General features: G+C 39.4%; 2 protein-coding genes across 2 annotated transcripts; one reads left to right on the top strand and one right to left on the bottom strand.

Annotated features, from left to right (window-relative positions):
• The first annotated feature begins 5,821 nt into the window (after positions 1-5,821).
• On the top strand, positions 5,822-16,899 carry LOC147287027 (pre-mRNA-processing-splicing factor 8A). The gene is made up of 15 exons (XM_086239213.1): positions 5,822-6,261; positions 6,925-7,048; positions 7,167-7,259; positions 7,397-7,787; positions 8,716-12,128; positions 12,364-12,617; positions 13,041-13,657; positions 13,741-13,847; positions 13,946-14,200; positions 14,292-14,765; positions 15,127-15,288; positions 15,404-15,601; positions 15,700-15,978; positions 16,107-16,349; positions 16,482-16,899. Exons 1-15 carry the CDS (start codon positions 6,020-6,022, stop codon positions 16,671-16,673), a joined length of 7,044 nt encoding a protein of 2,347 aa, XP_086095339.1. The 5' UTR covers positions 5,822-6,019; the 3' UTR covers positions 16,674-16,899.
• A 320-nt stretch (positions 16,900-17,219) lies between these two features.
• On the bottom strand, positions 17,220-23,049 carry LOC147287026 (U-box domain-containing protein 35-like). Its single transcript, XM_086240870.1, has 10 exons — positions 22,875-23,049; positions 22,317-22,420; positions 21,994-22,115; positions 21,097-21,281; positions 20,902-20,947; positions 20,153-20,522; positions 19,559-19,660; positions 18,402-18,827; positions 17,449-18,204; positions 17,220-17,333 (listed from the first exon to the last, which is right to left on the bottom strand). Exons 1-10 carry the CDS (start codon positions 23,047-23,049, stop codon positions 17,220-17,222), a joined length of 2,400 nt encoding a protein of 799 aa, XP_086096996.1.
• Between the last annotated feature and the right edge of the window lie 2,739 nt (positions 23,050-25,788).

Below are 25,788 nucleotides of genomic sequence, written 5' to 3'. Positions count from 1 at the left end.
TAAAGCATATGCTTTCTATTATAGTCTATAGACTTGCCCAAATAGCCACTAATATGGCAACACTTAATTAAAAAACTATTAAATAATTAAATTAAAAATATATCGGTACGGTACGGTATTTCACGGTATTGAAAGTTTCATACCTATACCATACCGATTTAGACTCGGTACGGTACGGTATCGGTACGGTATATAATTGATATTGTTTTTCGGTATAACATTGACACGGTACGATATGGTACGGGTTCAGTTTCGGTATTTCGGTAATAAATGCCCACCCCTAAAAACGGGTCGATGCATATTCACATAAAAACAAGTTTTATTTGGTTATTTGGGTTTTGGCCCTTTTGGGAGGGATCTTTCTTTTTGTATCAAGTTGAAGGATAGAATTCTTGAGTATGTGAGTGATGGTTTTAGGAAAATTTAAAGGGTCCTTCCAATGCCTCATAGGATGCACGACACAACTCACATCCTCGTGATCTTTGTTTATGAAGGAAGAAAAAAACTCAGAATATTTTTCATTCCATTTTGCACTCAACCCATCTATAAGAGAGCTGACATGAATGTATTCCTAACCCAGAATCTTTAGAATTGTGATAGATTACTGTTTAATTCAATTCCACTGTAACAAGAAAAAAATTAAGGCTTATTCGCGCCAATGCTCCCTGAAAGTAATTTCGATTTTCAATTTGCCTCATGAAACTTCATTCCTCCCACTTTGCCTCCCGAACTTTACAAAATACCATATTCCGTCAAGTCCGTTACAAGCTCCGTCAAAGAAGCTGACGTGTCGCTTACATGGATGTGCATTTTGGTGTGTAAGATGCCAAGTGTACAAAAAATTAATAAAAAATAATTTTAAAACTCAAATGGTTTTAAAAACTTAAAACAAAAATTAAAACTTATTTTTTTTAATTTTCAGATCCCCCATTGGCAAAAAAAAAAAAAAAAAAAAATTTAGATCCGCCACCCCAAACGCAACCGCCGACCCCACCACCAACGAGTCCTCTTTCCGGTGCAACACCCCACCCAGCCATCGGCCAGCATCCCATCCCTCTCTCTGTCTTTCCCTCTCTGCCTCTCCTTCCCTTTCTCCTTCTCTCTTTCTCTTTCTCTCTCTCTTTCTTCTTCCCTCTCTCCTTCTTTATCTCTCGTCTCGGCCTCAGATCGGAGTCGCCTATCGGAGGTCGACGACTTCCATAATCTGCGACTTACTTGAAGGCGAGCTACTTTGGGTTTCTGGCGATAGAGAAAGAGAGGAAGAGATCGAGGGGAAGAGAGAGATAGAGAAGAGATGGGAAGAGAGAGAGAGAGAGGGAAGGAGAGGGAGAGAGAGAGAGAGAGACAAAGACAGAGAAAGGGAAAAGAGGTTGGCCGGTGTCTGGATGGGGTGGGGTAGGGTGCTGCGTCGGAAAGAGGAGCTGGTGGTGGGCCGGCGGCTGGGTTTGAAGGGTGGGATATTCAAAGGAAGTTTCAGAGAAAGAAAGAGAGAGAGAGGAAGAGAAAGAGATATTCAAAGGGGTCCCACTTAACGCTGATGTGGAGCTGATTTGGCATCTTGTCAGTCTGATTCAGCTTTGCGTCAAGTAAAAAACCTAATTGCCTTTTCCACGTAAGCGCCACGTAGGCTATTTTGACGGACCCATAGACGAACTTGACGGAATATGGTATTTTGTAAAGTTTGGGGGACAAAGTGGGAGGAATGAAGTTTCAGAGGGCAAATTGAAAATCGAAGTTACTTTCAGGGGGCATTGACGCGAATAAGCCAAAAAGTAATTTGATGAATGTAATATAGTAAAATGGAATGAATGAGAAAAATTGGAAAAAAAATTAAAAAAACATACCAGGCAGTAGTTTCTTTTTGTTAACTGCAATTCACACCAAGTAAAAGTGTTTATGCAATAGAAAATGAAGCAGGATGAGAGAATAATGAGAAGTGAGAAGAGAGATGTTAAATTGACTGAGGGTGAGAAAATGTATATGAAATCATTTATGAAATAAAAATTAAGAAAGCAAAAAGCAAAAATAGTGTTAATAGTTTTTTCTAAGTTGTAGTTTTATGTATTCTTTCTTATATTTTCCTCACACCCTGTTGGTATATGATTTTTTCAAAGAAAAAAATTAACAATCTTCTAGTGTTAATAGTTTTTTCTAAGTTGTAGTTTTATGTATTCTTTCTTATATTTTCCTCACACCCTGTTGGTATATGATTTTTTCAAAGAAAAAAATTAACAATCTTCTTCAATTGAGTGTGAGAAGTGGGCACTATCTTCGGGTTGGCAACAAAATAAAGAAAACACTTCAATTTTTTTACAAATACGTTTTCTTTAAATGCTCAAGTCAGTTTTCTATTTGAATGTGTCTAAATTGTAGGAAGAGTTTCATACCTTGAATTGTAGATTGATATGCCTATTTATAGGCTCGTACGGGTTGGAATTCAAGTCCCATAGACTCTTTATTGGCTGAACATGTACCCAACATCATACATGAATAGTTTCAAAAAAAAAAAAAAATTTCATACATGAATGGATTTGTATATTCTATTTGTTTTGTTTTAATCTTGTATAATATAAATAAGAGTTTATATAATTTCATTCATCAGTTTGGCTCACTTAAGAGACTTAATATGAGAGATAAGTGAATTATTGATTGGGTCCTTAAGTTTGCGGCCATGTTTCACAATCGGGATAACAGTTCCTTGTCCAATATTTTATGGGCTAAGAAGGATTTTAGACTGGATATTTAAGTTAGACAAAAATCTCAAATAGCCCAGGACTGACCTAAGCTGGGTGGGCTACATTGGACATTAGACCTGGCAAAAATACACACGACCCGTTAACACGACACGATACGACACGCAAATTTACGGGTTTGGGTTCGAGGTTATTGGGCCGGGTTGATATCAGTGTCACCCGTTAGTGACCCGTTAAGATAACGGGTCGTGTTGGGTGAAAACGCGGGTCACCCGTTTCACCCGTTAAGGGAAGGGTATTTTAGTAATTATCTTAAAAAATCTAACCCTATCTCATCTCTAACTCTCAGTCTCTCACATCCTCCTCTCATTTTCAAAGCTCTCTCATCCGCCTCCTCTCTCGACTCTCACTCTTTCGATCTCTCTTCCCAGACTCCCTGTTTCAATCTCACTGGGCTTTCTCCCAGTCTTGATCGCACTCTCTCCCAATCCCGATCTCACTCACTCCCAATCCCGATCACTCTCGATTTTCAGTTAGCTGAGCTGCTAAGGACCTGAGGTCGCCTCGCCTCTAAGTCTCACAACTCTCCTCACCTCATCGCAGAAAGCTTGGTTGAATCAGGTAAGGGTTTTGATTTGTTTAGGTTTACTTAATTTTTAGAAGTAATTTTAGGGCTTCGATTTGGGTTAGGCTTTCGATTTCAGAGTTTTTGTTTGGGTTTCGTTTTTGGGGTTAGGGTTTTGAATGGAGGGCTTTGATTTTAGGGTTTTGAATACTGGAATTTGGGGAAAATGGTGTTTGATTTTGTAGTTTTATTCGGATGTTAATGGTTCTTATTTTTTAGTTTTATTCGGATGTCAAAATGATCTTTCTTGATTATAATGGAACCCCACAAAAATCCAGAATTCTAATTGATCTTTGTGTGTTTAATCAGATGTTTTCCATTCTTATTTCAAATAGGTGTTTGAAATTTGTTACGGCACTTTGGATCTTTATTCTTAATGGAGGCACACAAATGTGATGCTAATAGTTTGTCTGGCTAGTTGCCTAAATTTTTATTGTCTAATACCAGTCAGTTGCTTGTTAATGGATTTTTTTAAAAAAATAATTTTGATTGAATTCTAATTACGCCATTACTCTCTTTGAACAGTTTGAAAATCTTGAAATAGTATATGACATTTTCCCCTGATTCATTTATTGTTACAGATTTTGCTAGATGATGTAAAAGTGTCTGAACAGCTGCTTGACCTGGTGTTTTATATCCTAATTGTTTTGGGTGGTTTTGAACAGGTTCTCCTTAATCCTTACCTTTGAGATCTATTCTCCTCTCTTTATCTTCACTGGGAATTGCTTTTGTGATGCAGAAAAATCATAATTTTGGTATGGCGCCCCTGATGCATTCTGCACTGGTAGCATGCAGTCTACATCTACTAACAGGATGTATATCTTCACAATGACAAGATCTTGTTCAAGTTAGTGGCAAATTTATTTATTTATTTTTTTTAATGAAAATTTAGTGTAAGAGTTATCAAGATCAAATATCCCCAAAATTGATCTTGACAACTCTATCAAGAAAAAGGCTGATAAGTGATAACTAATCTATCTTTGTGTTGTTTCAGGGAGACTCAGAGAGTACTTGGTGTAGTTGCATTGTGCTCTGTTTAACGGTTATGGCTGCAATGTGCTATGTTAATAGTGTTCTGTAAAATAGCTGCAATATGTCAATATGTATTGAATTAATGAATTTTGGGCTGTAATTTATTTTTGATTTTACAATTGCATTTTGGGTTGTAATTTGTTTTGGAAATTTTGTAATTTTGGGCTATATGGTATGTAATTTATGGAGTATTGGAAGTTTTATTAATTAGAATTTTAATGGCAAAAAAAAGAATTTAATTTGTTTAAAAAATAATAGTTTATTTTTTAAACGGGTGAAACGGGTCGTGTCGTGTTCACCCGTTTATATACGGGTCGTGTTCGTGTTGGGATTTTAGTAACCCGTAGCTTAACGGGTCGTGTCGTGTTGACCCGTTAAGCTTAACGGGTCGTGTCGTGTTTGACCCGAACCCGCAAAACACGACCCGTTTGCCAGGTCTAAAATAATGGACATAGTCCTATCATGATCTGTCTTATCCCTAGGACATACTCCTATCTTATCTTGCATTCCAAATGAGGTAGGTGAGTCGGATTAGGGGTGGACATCAAACTGCCCAGCCCGACGAAATTGCCTCCACCAACCGTCAAAAACTCGACAAACCATCGTCTGTCGCCACTCGCCAAGCCCGCCCAACCCAATCAATAACGGGCCAGTTTCGGTCCGGAGCTTCCACCTACCCGCCCGCCAGCCACAATCTTCTCCAGCCCAGCCTTTCTCTTCTCCCGCAAATCACTATCCCCTTTCTCTTCTCTTTTATTCTCTCCTCCAGCTTTTTCTTCTATTTTCTCCTCCAACTTCTTCTTCTCCTCTCTTCTTTCTGCCAGAGTCTCTCTATCACCCAGCCACCTTCGCACCCACCTTTGCAACCTCACCGAAAATTTCATCTCTGATCCTCGATTCAACCATTGCAACCTTACCTGTTGGCCTAAACTGCCACCGACCCGCAACCTGACAACACCCTGAATCGAGCAGACCGAAATGAAATGGGTTGGTGGCGGACCGACACCACCGCAAACCGAGCCTCGCAGGCGGCCGACGTTTTGGGTCCCAAACTAACCCACCCCGACCGATGCCCACCCCTAAGCCGGATTGCTCTATTTACATCCAAAAAGTGTTATGAGTCAATTTTATTATTTTATCCATACTCTTGGGTAATAAATACACGGATATAAATAAAGTCAAACAAAAACAATTAGAGCAAAAACAAACATAAGATCAAATATTAAGTTCCATTAATATGACTTGACAATTAAGTTCCATTAATTGGCTAATGTAATAATGTTAGTGGGCCTAATTAATATTTGGGTTGCCCCAAAGCCCACACAAAAATCCTACTACGAAAACAAGCCCATACCCGAAGGCAGTTCTCACTCCTCACTCCCCAGCATCCTCCTCGTCACGTGCCACCGCCATTTATCTCTTTAAGCAAAAATATATACAACGAAACCCGCACTTCTCTCTCTCACAAAACTCACTCTCTCTATCACACTGAGAGAGAAGGCCAAACCCCTCAAAACCCTAGAAAGCCCGAACCGCCATTGAAGAAGCTCCACAAAGCTTCTCTGCGAAGAAACACAAACGGGGGGCGAACTTTGTAGATCTCTCTCACAAGCCTGGTGCAGAGTTTCCCACACAGTAATCAATTTGATTGGGGTTTCGGTTCCGCAGTATGTGGAACAACGGCCAGATTGCGCCGCCTGGAACCGGCGGTTCGTCGATTCCGCCACCGCCGGCGGCTCAGCCCTCTTACACGGTGTTGCCGTCTCCGGCCGATGCCGAGGCCAAGCTCGAAGAGAAGGCCCGCAAATGGCAGCAGCTCAATTCCAAGCGCTACAGCGATAAGCGAAAGTTCGGCTTCGTCGAGACGCAGAAGGAGGACATGCCTCCTGAACATGTCAGGAAGATCATTAGGTTAGTTTTCGTCTGCTCCATTTTGATACACACGTATATATATATATATATACGGTAAATTTGTGGGTTTTCTTTTCTTTTTGTTGTCGAAGATCTTAGGTTATTTTTGGATATTCGGATTTTTTTTGGTTTTTGTTTGTGTTTATTGGCGAATGAAGTAACTAGCAATGTAAAAAGTTTGAAAAATAGGCTTGGGGTAAGTATTTGTGTGTAGTTGAAATTGTTGCAGGACCGTACTAATTGAAATATGAGATTATTGAAGATTTTGCGTGTTGTTGAATTTGTTCTTAAGAGGCCAGGTTGCTCTGTGTGTTTGAGATTCATGGTTATAGCTGATGGGTTAAATATTGTAAGAGAAAATTCTTGGGGTGTTGAACACTAAAAGGAGCAGTAGCTAAATGGATTTTTTTTGAGTATATGGGAAAGAGAAGCTAGATTTTTCATTTGATAATTCATGAATTCTTACCCATTGAGACTGTTTAGAACCCACATGATATATGTTGTTTCACACTTCTTACTGATAAAATCTTGAAATTATATTCCTCATTCTGTTTCCAGTGTAGCCTTCTTTTGGTTTCACCTAAAGAACGTGCTTGTAATATTGGAATTAGTACAGTATAGCTTTGACCCACGTAGCATTTAATATGGTGTTTCTTTTGACAGAGACCATGGGGACATGTCCTCGAAGAAATTTCGACATGATAAACGAGTGTATCTAGGAGCACTTAAATTTGTCCCGCATGCAGTTTACAAGCTCCTCGAGAATATGCCAATGCCCTGGGAGCAGGTACGTGTTCTATGTCTCTCATATTCATGTTGACTTTTCCCTTTTGATGCTTAAATTTATTCATCATTTGAGTTCTACATAAGGGCCAGCCCAATTTATTAAATTAATGTTGTAACAGGTCCGTGATGTGAAGGTTTTATACCATATAACTGGGGCAATTACATTTGTGAATGAAATACCCTGGGTTGTTGAACCTATATATTTGGCTCAGGTACTTATCTCTCTTTCAATATAACTTATATGCTGCATAAGTCATATAATGTGCTTTTCACTTCTAGAGATTGGTAATCTTTTAGATCTCATTTTGATTGATATTTAGTGGGATTTTTTTATATTTAATTTGTACAGTGGGGTTCGATGTGGATAATGATGAGAAGAGAGAAGAGGGATCGTCGACATTTCAAAAGAATGCGGTTTCCACCATTTGACGATGAGGAACCTCCATTAGACTATGCTGATAATCTGTTAGATGTTGATCCTCTAGAGCCAATTCAACTGGAGTTGGATGAAGAAGAAGATTCTGCTGTGTATACTTGGTTTTATGACCATAAGCCTTTAGTCAAGACAAAGCTCATTAATGGTCCAAGTTATCGGAAATGGCATCTCTCGCTTCCTATCATGGCAACTCTTCATAGGCTTGCAGGACAGCTACTTTCTGATTTGATTGACCGCAATTATTTCTACTTGTTCGACATGGAGTCTTTTTTTACAGCCAAAGCACTGAATATGTGCATTCCAGGTATGCATCTTTTTGTTTTTCTCATATTTTTTGTTACTTGTTATTTTATTAACTCGTTAAATGAAAAAAACTGGAATTGGTTTTTGTGTTTGTTTATCATTGTTGGTTTGTGGTGCATTATTTTGAGTTCTGCATTCAACCTTCGATGTGTAATTAGTGGTTTCTGAATGGGAGATGTAGCTTGATTCATTCCAATAATAATTCTTCTCTGGAATTTAAGTCAAAGGGGGGTTTTTAGGGGATTTCATATCAAGTTATTACAGGTTCCCAGTTTGGTAACATACTTTTGCTATTCTCATGAATTTAAAGGGTGGGATATGTACTCTAGTGTAATATGGCTATCAACTGAATACTATCTTGATTAAAATATTGTACCACACATGCATTGTACTTGTATCTCTACCACTATTATATGGCCAAGTACTTTCAGTTGAAGAAGTTCAGTGCAGCAGTGGTTCCTTTTGAATCATTTACTAGCCATGTTGAATATTGGTAGCCACACTGGCATTTGGATTTTCCTTATGTTCACAGTTTTGAATCATTTACTGGTCATGTTGGATATTGGTGCCCACACTGGTATGTGGGTTTTCATGACATTTACAGTTTTTTGATATGCTCTGTTGGTCACTGTTTTTCACATTTTGAACCTTATTATGGATCTCTGTTCTACCTTGAAGGTTAATGGACTTTGGGAATTATTGTAGAGTTAGTTTATATCTTTTTGTGTGTTCTTTTATTTGGTTCTATTTAGCTTTAAAATTATATTCTATTTTGATATTTCATTCGACTTACTTTGCTATGACTTCATGAGTTGTAGACTTCTTAGTTTATATCTTTCCATGTGTTGTTTAATTTGGTTCCTGTGTAGCTTCGAACTTAGATGCTCTCTTATTATTTCGTTTGACTTAACTTGTTACACTTTCTCTAGGTGGACCTAAATTTGAACCTTTGTATCGAGACATGGAGAAAGGGGATGAGGACTGGAATGAGTTTAATGACATTAACAAGCTCATTATTCGGTCACCTCTCAGAACAGAGTACAGAATAGCATTCCCTCATCTCTACAACAATAGACCTAGGAAGGTAAAGCTTTGTGTGTATCACACACCCATGGTTATGTACATAAAAACTGAGGATCCTGATTTACCTGCCTTTTATTATGATCCATTGATACACCCAATACCCAGCACTAACAAGGATCGGCGTGAAAAGAAAATTTATGATGATGAGGAAGATGACGAGTTCAAATTGCCGGAAGGGGTGGAACCGTTTCTGAATGATACTCAGCTATATACTGACACCACAGCTGCTGGAATTTCCCTCTTGTTTGCCCCACGCCCTTTCAACATGAGATCTGGTCGGACACGTAGGGCAGAAGATATACCTCTTGTGTCAGAGTGGTATAAGGAGCATTGTCCTCCGTCATATCCAGTTAAAGTTCGTGTCAGCTATCAGAAATTGCTGAAATGTTTTGTGTTGAATGAGCTGCATCATAGACCACCCAAGGCTCAAAAGAAGAAGCACTTGTTTCGATCTCTTCAAGCTACTAAATTCTTCCAAACTACAGAACTGGATTGGGCTGAAGCAGGCCTTCAAGTCTGTAAGCAGGGTTATAACATGCTAAATCTGTTGATCCATAGGAAAAATTTGAATTACCTTCACCTTGATTATAATTTTAATCTGAAGCCAGTGAAAACCCTGACAACAAAAGAGCGTAAGAAATCTCGGTTTGGTAATGCTTTTCATCTTTGCCGTGAAATTTTGCGGTTGACAAAGCTTGTAGTAGATGCCAATATCCAGTTCCGTTTGGGTAATGTTGATGCCTTCCAATTGGCCGATGGCCTACAGTACACATTTTCTCATGTTGGTCAGTTGACTGGAATGTACCGTTACAAGTACAGGTTGATGCGTCAGATCAGAATGTGCAAAGATCTGAAGCACTTGATTTACTACCGGTTCAATACTGGGCCAGTAGGGAAAGGGCCTGGATGTGGATTCTGGGCACCAATGTGGAGGGTGTGGTTGTTTTTCCTTCGTGGCATAGTTCCTCTTTTGGAACGGTGGTTGGGAAATTTACTTGCACGGCAATTTGAAGGACGCCATTCAAAAGGAGTGGCAAAGACTGTAACTAAGCAGCGTGTTGAAAGCCATTTTGACTTGGAGCTTCGAGCTGCTGTCATGCATGATGTTCTTGATGCCATGCCAGAGGGCATCAAGCAAAATAAGGCCAGGACTATCTTGCAGCATCTCAGTGAGGCGTGGCGTTGTTGGAAAGCAAATATTCCTTGGAAGGTTCCGGGTTTGCCAGTTCCCATTGAGAATATGATTCTTCGTTATGTCAAGTCAAAGGCAGACTGGTGGACAAATGTTGCTCATTATAATCGTGAACGTATAAGAAGAGGTGCTACAGTAGATAAGACAGTTTGTCGGAAGAATCTTGGAAGATTAACTCGCCTTTGGCTAAAGGCAGAGCAGGAACGACAACACAACTATTTGAAAGATGGTCCATATGTTACTCCAGAAGAGGCAGTTGCAATTTACACGACAACTGTGCATTGGTTGGAATCAAGAAAGTTCAGCCCCATTCCATTCCCTCCATTGTCATACAAGCATGATACCAAACTACTTATCCTTGCCCTGGAGAGGTTGAAGGAATCTTATAGTGTGGCTGTAAGATTGAACCAGCTTCAAAGAGAGGAGCTGGGTCTCATTGAACAAGCCTATGATAACCCACATGAGGCATTGTCACGAATAAAGCGTCACTTGCTCACTCAGCGTGCCTTCAAAGAAGTTGGCATAGAGTTCATGGATTTGTACAGCTATCTCATTCCTGTTTATGAGATTGAACCTCTTGAGAAGATCACAGATGCATATCTTGATCAATATTTATGGTATGAAGGTGACAAACGTCATCTCTTCCCAAACTGGATCAAGCCTGCTGATTCAGAGCCACCCCCACTCTTGGTTTATAAATGGTGTCAGGGAATAAACAATTTACAGAGTGTATGGGACACAAGTGAGGGGCAGTGTGTGGTGATGCTTCAGACAAAGTTCGAGAAGTTCTTTGAAAAGATTGACTTGACAATGCTAAATAGGCTTCTACGTTTGGTTCTTGACCACAATATTGCTGATTATGTCACCGCAAAAAACAATGTGGTATTGTCTTACAAGGATATGAGTCATACAAACTCATATGGTCTTATACGTGGGCTTCAGTTTGCATCGTTTGTTGTACAATATTATGGGCTTGTGTTGGATCTGTTGCTTCTTGGATTGACCCGGGCCAGTGAGATTGCCGGTCCACCACAGATGCCAAATGAGTTCATCACTTATTGGGACACAAAGGTTGAGACTCGGCATCCTATCAGGCTGTACTCTAGATACATAGACAGGGTGCATATTTTGTTCCGCTTCACTCATGAGGAGGCTCGGGACCTTATCCAGCGATATCTTACTGAGCATCCAGATCCCAATAATGAAAATATGGTTGGATATAATAACAAGAAGTGCTGGCCAAGAGATGCCAGAATGAGGCTAATGAAACATGATGTCAATCTTGGGAGGAGTGTTTTCTGGGATATGAAGAACCGTCTCCCTCGAAGCATCACAACTTTGGAGTGGGAGAACAGCTTTGTCTCTGTTTACAGCAAGGATAATCCAAATTTGCTCTTCAGCATGTGTGGATTTGAAGTTCGGATACTACCCAAGATAAGAATGAGTCAAGAAGCATTTAGCAACACGAGAGATGGAGTGTGGAACTTACAGAATGAACAGACAAAGGAAAGGACTGCGGTTGCTTTCTTACGGGTTGATGATGAACACATGAAGGTGTTCGAGAATCGTGTGAGGCAGATCCTCATGTCTTCAGGGTCTACAACATTTACAAAAATTGTCAACAAATGGAATACTGCCCTTATTGGTCTTATGACATACTTCCGTGAAGCAACTGTACATACACAAGAGCTGCTGGATTTGCTGGTAAAATGTGAGAACAAAATTCAGACCCGTATTAAGATTGGATTGAATTCAAAGATGCCTAGCAGGTTTCCACCTGTCATCTTTTACACGCCAAAAGAAATTGGAGGACTCGGCATGTTATCTATGGGTCACATTTTGATTCCGCAAAGCGACCTCAGATACAGTCAGCAGACTGATGTTGGTGTGACCCACTTCAGGAGTGGAATGAGTCATGAAGAGGACCAGCTGATTCCAAATCTGTACCGTTACATACAACCATGGGAGAGTGAATTTATAGATTCACAGCGTGTTTGGGCAGAATATGCACTGAAAAGGCAGGAAGCTCAGGCTCAAAACAGGCGTCTAACCCTTGAAGATTTGGAAGTAAGTGTTTTGATCTTTCCCATGTGATACTGTTTTTCTGTTTTGTGCTTTAAAGTTCTTCCCCTTCTCTCTGTGGGCTTCTTGTACATTATATTGAGCAGTCACCAGGCATATGTTCTGTTGGTGTTGTCTTGCCTACGGATTTGTATGTAGTGGACATAATTCATTTCCATTTTTTTGAGAGTAGTAGCAGAAAAATACCCGTTCTAATTTATGTTTTTCATTTCATTGACAGGATTCATGGGACAGGGGAATACCACGAATAAATACTTTGTTCCAGAAGGACCGGCACACTTTAGCATATGACAAAGGGTGGAGAGTGCGCACAGATTTTAAGCAATACCAGGTGTTGAAGCAAAATCCTTTCTGGTGGACACACCAGAGGCATGATGGAAAGCTCTGGAACTTGAATAACTACAGGACTGATGTTATTCAAGCTCTTGGGGGTGTGGAAGGAATACTCGAGCATACCTTGTTCAAAGGAACATAGTAAGTCTGTTCTTCTGTTTAGTTCACCTTAGTTAACTTTTATTGTCATCATCCTTTATTATGTTTTACATAGATACAAATGCATGAAGTGTGAAGGAATAAATTGACTAAAAGTGTTGCTGTGGATTACACGATATAATCATAGCCTGTCATTACATAGGAAGATAAGTGCTTGTTATGGAAGATTTATGCTAGTTCAAATATATTAGGTTTATTACATTGAAGCATGTGCTGTATGTGTCCTTATGTATAGTAGAGGTGAAAAAATTAGATGTCAGATTTAATATATGCTTTAGTGACTCACATCTTGTGTTGGATGACTAACGGATTGTGTAATGCTTGTGTCTGTGTGTATGTTATTAGTGATATATTGTAGAAATGGTTGATAATTTTTGTCTCACTACCCTCTGTTGCAAATTTCAGCTTCCCTACTTGGGAGGGTCTTTTTTGGGAGAAGGCATCTGGCTTCGAGGAATCAATGAAATATAAAAAGTTGACTAATGCACAGAGATCTGGGCTCAACCAAATCCCCAATCGTAGGTTTACTCTTTGGTGGTCTCCCACCATAAATCGGGCCAATGTATATGTGGGTTTCCAAGTGCAGTTAGATCTAACTGGAATCTTTATGCATGGGAAGATCCCAACCTTGAAGATATCGTTGATTCAGATATTCCGTGCCCATTTATGGCAGAAAATTCATGAAAGTGTTGTCATGGATCTCTGCCAGGTTTTGGATCAGGAGTTGGATGCGTTGGAAATTGAAACTGTGCAGAAGGAAACCATACATCCCAGGAAGAGTTACAAAATGAACAGCTCCTGTGCTGACATTCTCCTCTTTGCTGCCCATAGATGGCCCATGTCAAAACCTAGTCTTGTGGCTGAGCCAAAGGATGTGTTTGATCAGAAAGCAAGCAATAAGTACTGGATAGATGTACAACTGCGTTGGGGAGATTATGATTCTCATGATATTGAACGTTACACCCGAGCCAAGTTTATGGATTATACGACCGACAACATGTCTATCTATCCTTCTCCCACAGGTATGCAGTTGTTTCTGGTTTCTTTACTTCTTTAGACACATGTATCTTTGTTTTGTGAAAGTAATCATGATTGCTTCATGCAGGGGTGATGATTGGTCTTGATTTGGCGTATAATTTGCATTCTGCTTTCGGCAACTGGTTCCCTGGGTCAAAACCGCTGCTTCAACAAGCAATGAACAAAATCATGAAGGTACCGTACTTGTAACCAACTGGTGATGATATATCTTCTAATTAGACTATAATTGTGTTCAGAAACCAGCCAACTAATTTTTCCTCGTGTGCTTGCAGTCAAATCCAGCTTTATATGTCTTGAGGGAGCGTATTAGGAAAGGATTGCAGTTGTATTCTTCTGAGCCTACAGAACCATATTTGTCATCCCAAAACTATGGGGAGATCTTCAGCAATCAAATTATTTGGTTTGTTGATGACACTAATGTGTATCGTGTTACAATTCATAAGACATTTGAAGGAAATCTTACTACAAAACCCATCAATGGTGCTATTTTCATATTCAACCCAAGGACTGGGCAGCTTTTCCTGAAGGTATGTTTTTCTTTTATTGATATTTGAAATTAGCTTCTCTTGCTCTCAGCGGTGGTTTTGAACTTCATATCATAAATTTATACTGTTGCAGGTCATCCACACAAGTGTGTGGGCAGGACAAAAACGTCTTGGTCAGTTGGCCAAGTGGAAAACCGCGGAAGAAGTTGCTGCCCTTGTGCGTTCTCTACCAGTTGAAGAACAACCAAAGCAAATTATTGTGACTCGTAAGGGAATGTTGGATCCATTGGAGGTCCATTTGTTGGATTTCCCTAACATAGTCATAAAAGGAAGTGAACTGCAGCTTCCTTTCCAGGCTTGCTTAAAAATCGAGAAATTTGGTGATCTGATTTTAAAGGCTACTGAGCCACAGATGGTTCTTTTCAACATTTATGATGATTGGTTGAAGAGTATTTCATCATACACTGCGTTCTCCCGGCTAATTCTGATCCTTCGTGCGCTTCATGTGAACAATGAGAAGGCAAAGATGTTGTTGAAGCCTGACAAAACAGTCATTACTGAGCCACACCACATTTGGCCTTCTCTCTCTGATGATCAGTGGATGAAGGTAATTTCATTGCCAACATTGTGTTTTTGCGTGGAACTTCTTTTCCTATTCATGAAGATAAGATAACCTTTAGTCATTCACCTGTTACTTCCATTGACTAAAACCAAGAAATATAGTTACTAAAACCAAGAAATATAGATAAGATAAGTGATTTTGTTTCTTGAACTTTGAAGTATTGATGGAATCAACTCAGAATTTTTTTCAGTTTATCAAATGGGGGGTGTGTGTGTGTTGGGTTATTTATTTATTTTGTTTGTTTTCACTTGTCCTCCATGCTTTTTCACATCTTCATTGCAGTTCTTTTTAAGCTATAATTGCTCATGCGCCTGCTAATGTATTAAATGTTGAAAATATGGTGCAGGTTGAGGTAGCTCTAAGGGATCTAATACTGTCAGACTATGCAAAAAAGAACAATGTGAATACATCTGCCCTGACACAATCTGAGATTCGGGATATTATACTTGGAGCTGAGATTACTCCACCCTCGCAACAGAGGCAGCAGATTGCCGAGATTGAGAAACAGGTGATGTTTATTTTGTATTGATTGGTATTTTTTCCCCTCGACTCTTAATATGGATTGGTGTTTGATTTTGTCATAAATTAACTAGTATACAATTTTGGTGAATTTTTATTTTCAGGCTAAAGAAGCAAGTCAGCTGACAGCAGTTACTACAAGAACTACGAATGTGCATGGTGATGAACTCATTGTCACCACTACGAGTCCATACGAGCAAGCGGCATTTGGGTCCAAAACTGATTGGCGTGTGAGAGCTATATCGGCCACAAATCTCCATCTTCGTGTCAATCATATATATGTTAATTCTGAAGATATAAAGGTAAAGTTCTATTTTTAACAACGGTTGGATGCACTTCCTATGCTTTTTTTTTTTCTCCTTATTTGTCCACTGACATGGGAGCAAAAATGGAATTACAGGAAACGGGTTATACTTACATTATGCCGAAGAACGTTTTGAAAAAGTTCATCTGCATTGCGGATCTGAGGACGCAAATTTCTGGTTACTTGTATGGTGTAAGCCCACCTGACAACCCTCAGGTTAAGGAAATTCGCTGCATTGCTATGCCACCACAGTGGGGGACCCACCAGCAAGTTCATCTTCCATCAGCTTTGCCCGAACATGATTTTCTCAATGATCTGGAGCCTTTGGGATGGATGCATACCCAGCCAAACGAGCTTCCTCAGCTTTCTCCCCAGGTATTTTACTTGATCAATCTTTGAATCCTTGATCTTTAATGGATTGTTATGTTTGTTCAGGTCTACCTTTTCTTATAGAGGACTGTGATGGAGAAGAAAATAACCAATTTTTTGTTGCTTTCTTGCAGGATCTCACCTCTCATGCTAAGATCTTAGAAAACACCAAGCAATGGGACGGGGAAAAATGCATTGTTTTAACCTGCAGTTTCACTCCAGGTTCCTGCTCATTAACTGCATATAAGCTTACTCCATCTGGTTATGAGTGGGGTCGTGTCAATAAAGATACTGGAAGCAATCCACACGGATACCTCCCGACTCATTATGAGAAGGTCCAGATGCTTCTCAGTGACCGCTTCCTTGGTTTCTACATGGTAAGATTTGTAGTTTGCTCTTAGTGTGAAGCCTACTTATGTTCACGAAATCTGCATTCCATTCATGTAGTAGTTGGATGGTTTTCATTTTTGTTGAGGAGCTAATTTGTTTATTTGCCGTTTGGTTTCTAGGTCCCAGATAACGGTCCCTGGAACTACAACTTCATGGGGGTGAAGCATACACCTAGCATGAAGTACGGCATCAAGCTTGGGACACCAAGGGAGTACTATCACGAGGACCACCGGCCCACTCATTTCTTGGAGTTTAGCAACATGGAGGAGGGTGATACAGTGGAGGGAGATCGTGATGATACCTTCACATAAATCTTTGTTCTGGGATGTAATGCCGAGACGGTACTAGAAATCTTTGTATTTGGAAAACCTAGTTCTTTTACAACATAGCAGCAGTCATGGAACCCTTTTTTTGTTGTAGCAATCCATGTAACAGGTAATATGCTTGGGCACTTGTAAAAATATTTGTAGTGGTCACGTTTTTAGACAAGGCCTGTAAATATTTTGATCTAGAGGAAGTACAAATTTTGTTGGTGAAGATCAATTTCGTAATCATATGCCCCCTTGCATGCATCATGCATGTATGAAATATACGAAAATGAAGATGATAATTATGGAGTATGGACCACGCAGGGCAGCTCCTAGATATCACTTAGATTTTCCTTTAATGAATACTTAATATCTTCTTTTCTCCTCTATTCTTGTCGAGTTACAAACTTACAATTACGCAGGGCAGCTCACCATTACAATATTCCAATAGCTCTTTCTATCTAGATGCAAGAAGACTGCTTCCAAAAGCAGGAAAATCAGAGGAAAAAAAAAATTGACTACTTCTAGATTGCATTCGAAAATTCTAAATCAATCCCCAACATCTAAATCCGAAACTAATTTTCCTGCATGTGATGATGTGCTTGACTGGCTTCTTGAGCTGTCATATCCAGATTGTGGTAGATGAGGGTCACTCATCACATCCTAAAGACAAGATAAAAAAACAAAATCAGAATGAGTTCTAAGAAAATATCCAAAATAGATAAAAGTCTGGCATCAAGTGCAGTGCTGGTTTATGACTTTATGTTATGCAGCTTACTTGTATTGTAGAACTCTGGCCCTGGCTTGGTGAAAATACTCCACCACCACCAAGCATGAAACAGTTCATGTTAGCTTGGGCAAATGCTGTCAATCTGTTAAGCTCAGGCAGCACAACCTTCCCAAGATCCGGTCTGTCTCTTCTCCTCATTTCAGCACACTGTAAAGCTAGCTTAGCAAACTTCAAGGCTTCTTCAACTGGCCAGTCAGGAACAGCAGGGTCAAGTATCTTGGCAAAGGTCCCTCTCTCAATAGCCTGCTCAACATGATGTGCCAAACCCATTGGTGGCCTGGCTGTTATTATCTGTAGAAGCACGACCCCAAGTGAGTAGACATCAGATTTTATTCCAAGCATGCCTGTTTGCTGATACTCTGGATCGATATAACAGAATGTTCCGGCTGCTGATGTCATGTGATACTCAGTGATAGCGTCGGATGATGGAGGGATTAGTCTGGCCAAACCTACGTCACTAATCTTGCTCGTATAGTTATGGTCTAGCAAAATGTTGGCAGGTTTTAGGTCACGGTGTACAAGGGGTTCTGGCTTGGTCTGATGAAGAAACAAAAGCCCGGTGGCAATTTCTGCAGCAATTCGGAACCTTAGCTGCCAAGGAATAACTGGGGTGTTACCATGCCGGAAGAGACGGTCTTCTAAGCTACCATTAGACATGTACTCATAGACCAGGCAGCCATACTCTGGGCAGGCTCCAAGAAGTAGGACCATGTTTGGATGCCGTATGCAGCTCAATATTTTAACCTGCATAATCAAGACATGTCAGATATATCTACGATAATACATACATGATCACCTAGCATTTCTACTGGAACTATTAGGACTTGAGAGGGTCACTAGAAGCAGAATTGACCATGCATAAGCAACTTCTTAAACCACAAAAGCTCTTCTTAAGTTCTTTTGTGAAGGAGCTAAAAATTCGATCATGTGTAGTCACAAACCTCTTGTTGGAACTGTGACTGTCCTTGAGCTGCATCCGGACGTAGAACTTTTATTGCCACCGATGTGTGGTCCAGTTCGCCTCTGTATACTGGACCATAGCCTCCTACCCCAATCTTGTGAGCTTGCGAAAAATCATTTGTTGCTGCTTCAATCTCCTCAATTGTGTATTTCCTGTACCTGAGATCATATGCCTCTGCTTTCGGTGGCTTGTTCTTCTCTTCAGCTCCTTGAAGGGATTTCATTTCTAAAAGCCTCCTTTTTTGTGCTTCCAATTCAGCAATCCTTTGAGATGCTTCTGCTGCCTCAATGGCTGCCTTGCATTTCGCTTTCTCCTTCTCTATAAGTGCCAATGCAGCTTCCTTTGCTAGCTTTGCCTCTTCTAATCTATGTTCTTCTTCCAATTTCCATTGGTTAATTTCCTTGGCCTATGAAGATATTTCTGTCATTAGAATTTTAAAATTTATGCTTGAATTGTTGTTCTATACCCAATATTTCTATTTCAATAAATTAGATCATCTCTTTATGTGTATGGCTGGACATGTAATTTTGTCATTCCAACTTGTGCTAGATAAAAATAGCACGTGGACAACTCATGCATATTGGGTGACGTTGGAGCACAAATGGCTGTTTGGCCCCACACCATGAAGGAAATCAGAGCATTTAGCGTAAAGCCAATTAGCAATGATGTGGAGAGGCCCAAAACCTTACAAGCCATTATACAAGGCCTTACATTCACAATGTGGAATCTTTCTCTCCACAGTATATGTATGTCCACTTTTAGAAATCACACACCCTAATAAAGAGGCATAAATATATATATGAAGAGTCCCTTGTGTGTGTGAGAGAGAGAGAGAGAGATGCAAGGTCATTTACTAGACCAATTAAGCCTCCTAGTCGATGATGATTCTTAAGCCTCTTTTTGATGTTCAGGCTGTACGTGTTGTGAAAGTGTGTGGTGAAGAGATGTCATATGAATTGTTCTTGATAGAATGATGAAACAATATTCCATCCTTACATGGTTAACTATTAGACATTTATTACATATGCTAAAGTGTACTCACCACCCATTATTCAATTTATCCAAAATTGAAATTTTGAAGATTGATACCAAAAATATAAACAAAGTCAATGTTCAAATAAGGTTTGTCATCAATACCTTATGTGTTTCTGTGAGTGCATCCTTGCAGGCCATATGGTACATCTCCATCGTTTGCTTGAGCTCTAGCTTGAGCCTCATCATCTCAGCTTCCACTTCATCCTATTATTTCGATCAGGGCAAATTAAGTCTTAATTAATACTCTGAAATATTTCTGCATGCATGTATCTATGTTATTGTAATAAATGAGTGTCTTTATGGATCATACCAAGAAAACCACTCCAAACTAATAGAATTTATTGGCCATTTCAGATATCCCAGGGATGTGAGGACTATGCTACCACTCCCCCTCAGCATTAGAGCTGGAGTCACTCAGCACTTCCCGTCCATGCAAGGCTAGAGATACGAACCCATTTGATCATGTTAAATTCATGGGTAGAACTTATCCTTGAAAACCAACTTGCAAGTAAAGGGTACCCATGTACGAATATACTATATATTCTAAATGTATACAGACAAGTGGTACTATGCTAACAATAGGGACATCTAAGCTGGCACCTGACTCAAATAATTTATGGTACATTTTAGCTTATGATGACAAGCTTGTAGGTTGGTGGTGCATCCAAAGTTTACTATGCTGAGAAATTTCCTTACCATGTTCTGTGATGTCCATGAATTTCCACTTTCAATTGAGCATGATGACAATCCATTTTGTGCAGAGTAAGATGAGGAAGTGCTTCTGCTGTCAATAAACTTGGATCCATAGTAAGATGAGGTAGAGCTTCTGCAGTCAAACTCTGAGTTGATTGAATATTGAGAGGTCATTCCTGATGCCACACTAGAACTATCCATAAACTTGGTTCCAAAGTCAAACTCTGAGTTGATTGAGTATTGAGAGGTCATTCCTGATGTCACACTAGAACTATCCACGCTTGGCCTTCCACTGCTCACTGACAATATATCACAGTCTTGCCGGGGCTCATATGATCTGCTTAATACAGGTCTTGCTCTTGTTAATGGTGGCCTGTATCATTTTTCATTGAATACGTATCAGTATCAATGTGTCTGATTAATTAATTTAATTATGAATATAATTATGGACCACGTACACAGAAATGCTCACCCCTAAGGGACTTGAAATGAGGGATAAATGAGGGACAGTGCATTCAATAATTCGATTAAACAAATCTATTGAGACCGATAAATATTGAAGTGAATCTAGCCATTAGATTCATTGTCCCTTATTTGTCTATCATTTGAAGTCATATAGGTGAGCACTTCTGATGGACCAAATATCTAATAAAAGTGGAAGCCCACATATACAAATAGACTCTCCTCTATTAATGTTACACATGCAATATGTAAATATGGTACAAATAGTTTACAATTGTATAAGAGCTTACTTGAATTTAGTGCGACGGAATCGCCGTGGTGAATAATGTGCCCACTCTGATGCAACATTAATCAAAGAAACATTAAAGTGAGCAATGACATATATTAATTTACCCTATAGTACTTAATTATGAGGTGGGAAATTTATAACATGCATATATGCATGATGCTAGAATAGTAGAATTAGCTAGAACACAGAAACAAACCTTCGAGTTGCTCTTTGCACAGGAGTCCTGTATCATTTTTTTCAGAAACTTTGGTGGGAGCCTTTTTGGGTAGAGCAACAGTAGCCGATCTCGCATATGAGATCTTTTCTTTGGCAATGACATACACAGTGCAGAAGTCTGGTGCCCCCTTTGACACACTGCCTGGAACGTCTCTAGTTTTGAATCTGTAGTGAAACAAGATTAATCATGTAATTTATAGTTAGTAACTTAGTATCAATGCATGTATAGCTAAAACGTATTTGCAAAATTCACCAAATCTGTTTTATTGACAACCAAATTTTCTTTGCCAATAATGTACCAGTCTTTAAATTTTTAAGTATGAGGTCACGTTGGACCTCATGTTTTTTGATATGTTTATTGAGGCATCATTTGGTGAGTCTAGCATTATTCATGGCTAAAAATTATTTGGGAGGGTCTATTGATACCCCAAATTTGCTCAATATACCCCTTAGACAAAAAACCCAATTTTACCTTTAAATAATTTTTTCTTTAAAGAAAAGCCCAGCAGTCAACACTCGCAACCCCTCCCAAATCCTGATGATATATACCCCCCTCAACGGGGACCCTTCCACCGGCCACCAACCCATCTCTCTCTATCTCTCTCCCTCTCTTGGAGAGGAGCCTTGCACCGGCGAGTGCGGGGAGAAGCAATTTTTTTTTATTTTTTTATTTTTATGTCTAAGGGGTATATTGAGGTAAGTTTTGTTTTTTGTTTTTAATTTTTTTATTCTAGGGTAAAACTAAAAACTTTTGGAAAAAGTTAGTTAGTTGGGTATATTGAGCAAATTGAGGGTGCCATGAATTTCCCATATTGTTTGAATGCTAAGGTTATATTAGAACATGCTGAACCAAAGTAGATAAGGAATTAATGATCACCTGAAAAACCCATTTCTTGATGGTGCACCAAGTACCAAAATCTCAATTGAATTATCAGTAACATAGTTGATGATTCCTCTTGGTATGTCTGTATCCTCTACTATGACTTCACTGCATTTTATCTGCAGCAAACATGAAAGATCAAATTCCCAAATCTTATAGATGATAGCACTTCTAAAATGAATGTTCGGAATATGAACAGTGAGAGGACATTCGAACGCTCAAACATTGAACGTTTGAACACTCTCACTATCCATTCCCGACCTTCGTTTTTGAAAGTTTTGCTAAGATACATACAAATTAAGAAGCAAATTATCACTCACATTCTTTCTGGTGCAAAAGCCACGGAATGGAAGAAAAATCTCTCTGGCTTGAGGGTCAACTTGGTTTTTGTCCACTTTTGCATCCTCCTCTGCCACTTCCCCTGCTGCACCGTAACATGAGAAAAAAGGAGGGAAAATGGGGGACTGCCAATTTAAGGTAGGAGTTTTAATCAAAACTAGTAAAGAATTTCTTTTTCTTTTTAAAAATAGCAGATTTTCAGGAATAGCCAAAACTTAAATCCATAGGCTTTTTGGATTTATGTGTTGGCATTCAAGTTGGTGCAGAAAGTTGTATCAATTAATCCAAAACCAATTAAAAAGGGCAGAGAGGTCCAAGATCTTATAAACCACTATGCAATATTTTACATTCCTGATGTAGCGACGTGAGATATTTCTTTTAACATGCACTATATTTTTGGCTATTTTTAAAAAGTTTTATAAAAACTGCTATTTAATTTGAAAAGGAAAAAAAAAAAGAGTAAAATTTTTCTTAGTTAAACATTAATTAAGAACATCATCATCCATGCAAGAAAGAGAGAGAGATAGAGAGAGAGTTACTTTGGTTGGGAAGAGGAGGTGTTGTTTGTTTAACATGGAGCAATGTGAGACCTTGGCCCCTGGTGAGAAGATGATCCACAGCCCATTTGATAGCATATTGACTTCCTTTGTCCTTGTCTATTGATACTGCCACAGCCTCTTCTCTATTCCCTGCAGCTTTCCCTCTAATTCCCATTTCTCTAATTACTTTCTACCTCTACGGCTCTACCTATGAATCAATATTTTTTACCTCTCCAAAGAAACTACTACCGCTACGAATTAATGCGTCTACAGAATTCTGTAGAATTCCGAATCTAATTAACCTTCTCGAATAAAGGAGTAAATGCTCTGAATATCCAGGAGGTTAATTTTCATACATGAATGATCCTTGTAGGAGGGAGTAGCTTGGGAGAGAGTTGGTTCCTTATGTTTAAATGAGAGCACTGCTGTCTGTCTCTATGCATATATGGAGGAAATAATAGTTGTTGGGTGAGAAATTAATCATTCAAATTTACAACTTTTTACTCAGTGGTGTATGTTTACTAAATTGCCCAACCATCTTCTGTCTGTGTCTATATTAAGACTTGATTCTGTTGAGGACATCAAAGTCTTTGACTCTCAAATAGGCAATTAGAAGATACAGACTGCATGCCCCTATCTTCGCATTGTTGAGTACGTTGTAGCTAACTGGTTTAAACTTTTGGTTGTATTGGAGGGAAGTAAACCCTGAACCTAATTGGAAATTGAGAAAAAAAAAAAAAAAGAAGAGTTGTAATATAACATAACTGATTCCAATAAAAAAAACATCAACATATATTAACTGATGGAAGGTTCTATTCAAACCCTTAACAAACTTTTATTCCACGTTAATTTTCTTTTCTAATTTTCTCTCAAATTAAAACAATAAAAATAGGCCCCCTCCTGAATTGGCATTGGGAATGCATTTGGAAGCTGCATATTTCCCCTAAATTGAGAACCTTCTTATGTTTTGTGGGTCATGAGAGATTGTTAATTAATTAATGTTCAAAGAGCTAGAAAGAATTTAACTGGTATATGATCCTAATTTTTCTAGAACCCGGCTGTTATTTGCACATCTTTTTTTTTTTGCACACCTCTCTTAAAAAAAAAAACTCATGTTAAAAGTCTACTCAGCCCTTCCCCTCTTTGTCTCTATTTCTCCTTCCCTCACCCAACACACCCCATCCCCGTACGGCCGTACATACCCCCCCTCCTTTCTTCTTTTTCTTCTTCTTCTTCCCCACCCCCACCCTCACCCTCACCCTCACCCTCACCCTCACCCTTTCTCTTATGTTTCTTTTTCTTCTTCTTCCCCCCACACTGAGCCCCTCTCTTTCCTTCTCTCCTCCCTCCCTTTCTCTCTCTGGCTTTTCAACCCAGCCACCACACTCTTCCTCCTCTCTCTCTCTATCTCTCTCTCTCTTCTCTCTTCTCTCTCTCTTTCTCCTTCCCTCTCTCCTCTCTCCCTTTCTCTGTTTCTATCTGCGACCATGCACACACCCCGACGACCACCCCAGCGACAGGAACCCAGCGACCCTAAACATTAAAAAAATATATATATATATGCAAGTGGTTCGGCGGACCAGCGCCGAAACCAATGGTTTTGTTCGGCAAGTAGTCGCCGAATAGAATATGATTGTTCGGCGGGTACTTGTCGAACAAAACCATCGGTTTCGGCACTTGTTCGCCGAATCACCTGCATATATATATATATATATTTTTTTCTTCTCCGGCGAGCTGGGTAGCTTAGGTGGTCGACATGGTCTTGTTAGCTCTGCATGCATGTGCGCAGGTTGGGTGGGGGGAGGAGCGAGGGAGGAGGTGGTCGGGCTGTGTATGGAGAGAGAGAGAGAGAGAGAGAGAGAGAGGAAAGGAGAGAGGGAGAGAGAGAGAAGGGAAGGGAATGGTTGAGTCGCGGCGACCTTGCTAGCGGTGGGGGTGGGGGTGGCTGAGGGAGGTGTCGGAGATGGGGTGTGTGTTGGTTGTTTTAAATGCAAAGTGTGTTGCCAGCGGTGGGGGTGGGGTGTGTGTTGTCTGAATGGGTTGAATGAGGTGTGTATTGTTTGAATGGATTGGGTGAGGTATGTAAGATTAATTAAGTTGAGGCATTTTGGTAATTGAGAAGGGTGTGTTTATGAGAAATTTTAATTGTGGAAAGATTGTGGGGGTGTGAAGTGAGAAAAAGTGAGAAAATGGTGTGCAAATAACAGCCCTCTTTCATAAACTTTGGAACACTTAGAGTTAATGAGAAGATATATGCATGCTCTTAGGATATGGAATGCAATAAGGGTGCACACTGAATTGGCACAGTTTTACTTTGGATTTCATTACGTCAATGGCTATTGGTGAATCTGAATACGATTCTAATGCTGCAGCTAGTTTGCTTGTTTAACAGTTGAATATCAATTAACTATTGGTTTAGTGGTGTTTTTCTCTATTAATATGGACTGCATGTGTTGCAGCATATGCAATTTTTTCTTTTTAGTATAACCTTAGTTAGGATATAACCCCAACCCACCCCCAATTTTAACAGCAAACCACTTGTAAATCTAACCCCAGCCCACCCCTAAATCTAATCTTGGATTCGTCCTACTCACGTTCATCATAAGCAATGGCGGAGCCACAGCAGGACCAGATGGGACACAGGCCCCCCCCTCAAATTTTTGATTTTTTTTTTTCTTTTTAAATTTTAAATATAAATATAAATATATATATTATATGTATATTACAAAATTTACATCTTAGTGCCCCTTTCTCAAGTGTCTTCCTTCTACTCTTTGTTTTTCTTTCACTCTCTCTCTCTTACTCTCATGCTAATTTTTTCAAATCTTTCTCTTACTTTGGGTGTGGTCACACATCCTTCTTCTCTTTGATTAATATTTGCTCTTGAAACAAATTTGATATTAAAGAGAGTACA

The sequence above is a fragment of the Dryas octopetala genome, chromosome 4, assembly GCF_963921425.1.
Source record: "Dryas octopetala chromosome 4, drDryOcto1.1, whole genome shotgun sequence".
Taxonomy (NCBI): Eukaryota; Viridiplantae; Streptophyta; class Magnoliopsida; order Rosales; family Rosaceae; genus Dryas; species Dryas octopetala.
The sequence above is the reverse complement of the archived record's forward strand: the minus strand, read 5'-3'. Positions and strand labels throughout refer to the sequence as shown.

Coding starts and splice junctions, on each gene's coding strand:
- LOC147287027 (XM_086239213.1), top strand. CDS start 6,020: ATGTGGAACAACGGCCAGATTGCGCCGCCTGGAACCGGCGGTTCGTCG. Junction 12,129..12,363: donor TAACCCTTGAAGATTTGGAA/GTAAGTGTTTTG, acceptor TTTCATTGACAG/GATTCATGGGACAGGGGAAT. Junction 15,289..15,403: donor TTGCCGAGATTGAGAAACAG/GTGATGTTTATT, acceptor TTTTATTTTCAG/GCTAAAGAAGCAAGTCAGCT.
- LOC147287026 (XM_086240870.1), bottom strand. CDS start 23,049: ATGGGAATTAGAGGGAAAGCTGCAGGGAATAGAGAAGAGGCTGTGGCA. Junction 21,282..21,993: donor TCAAGAAATGGGTTTTTCAG/GTGATCATTAAT, acceptor GTTTCACTACAG/ATTCAAAACTAGAGACGTTC. Junction 20,948..21,096: donor GTGCAAAGAGCAACTCGAAG/GTTTGTTTCTGT, acceptor ATGTTGCATCAG/AGTGGGCACATTATTCACCA.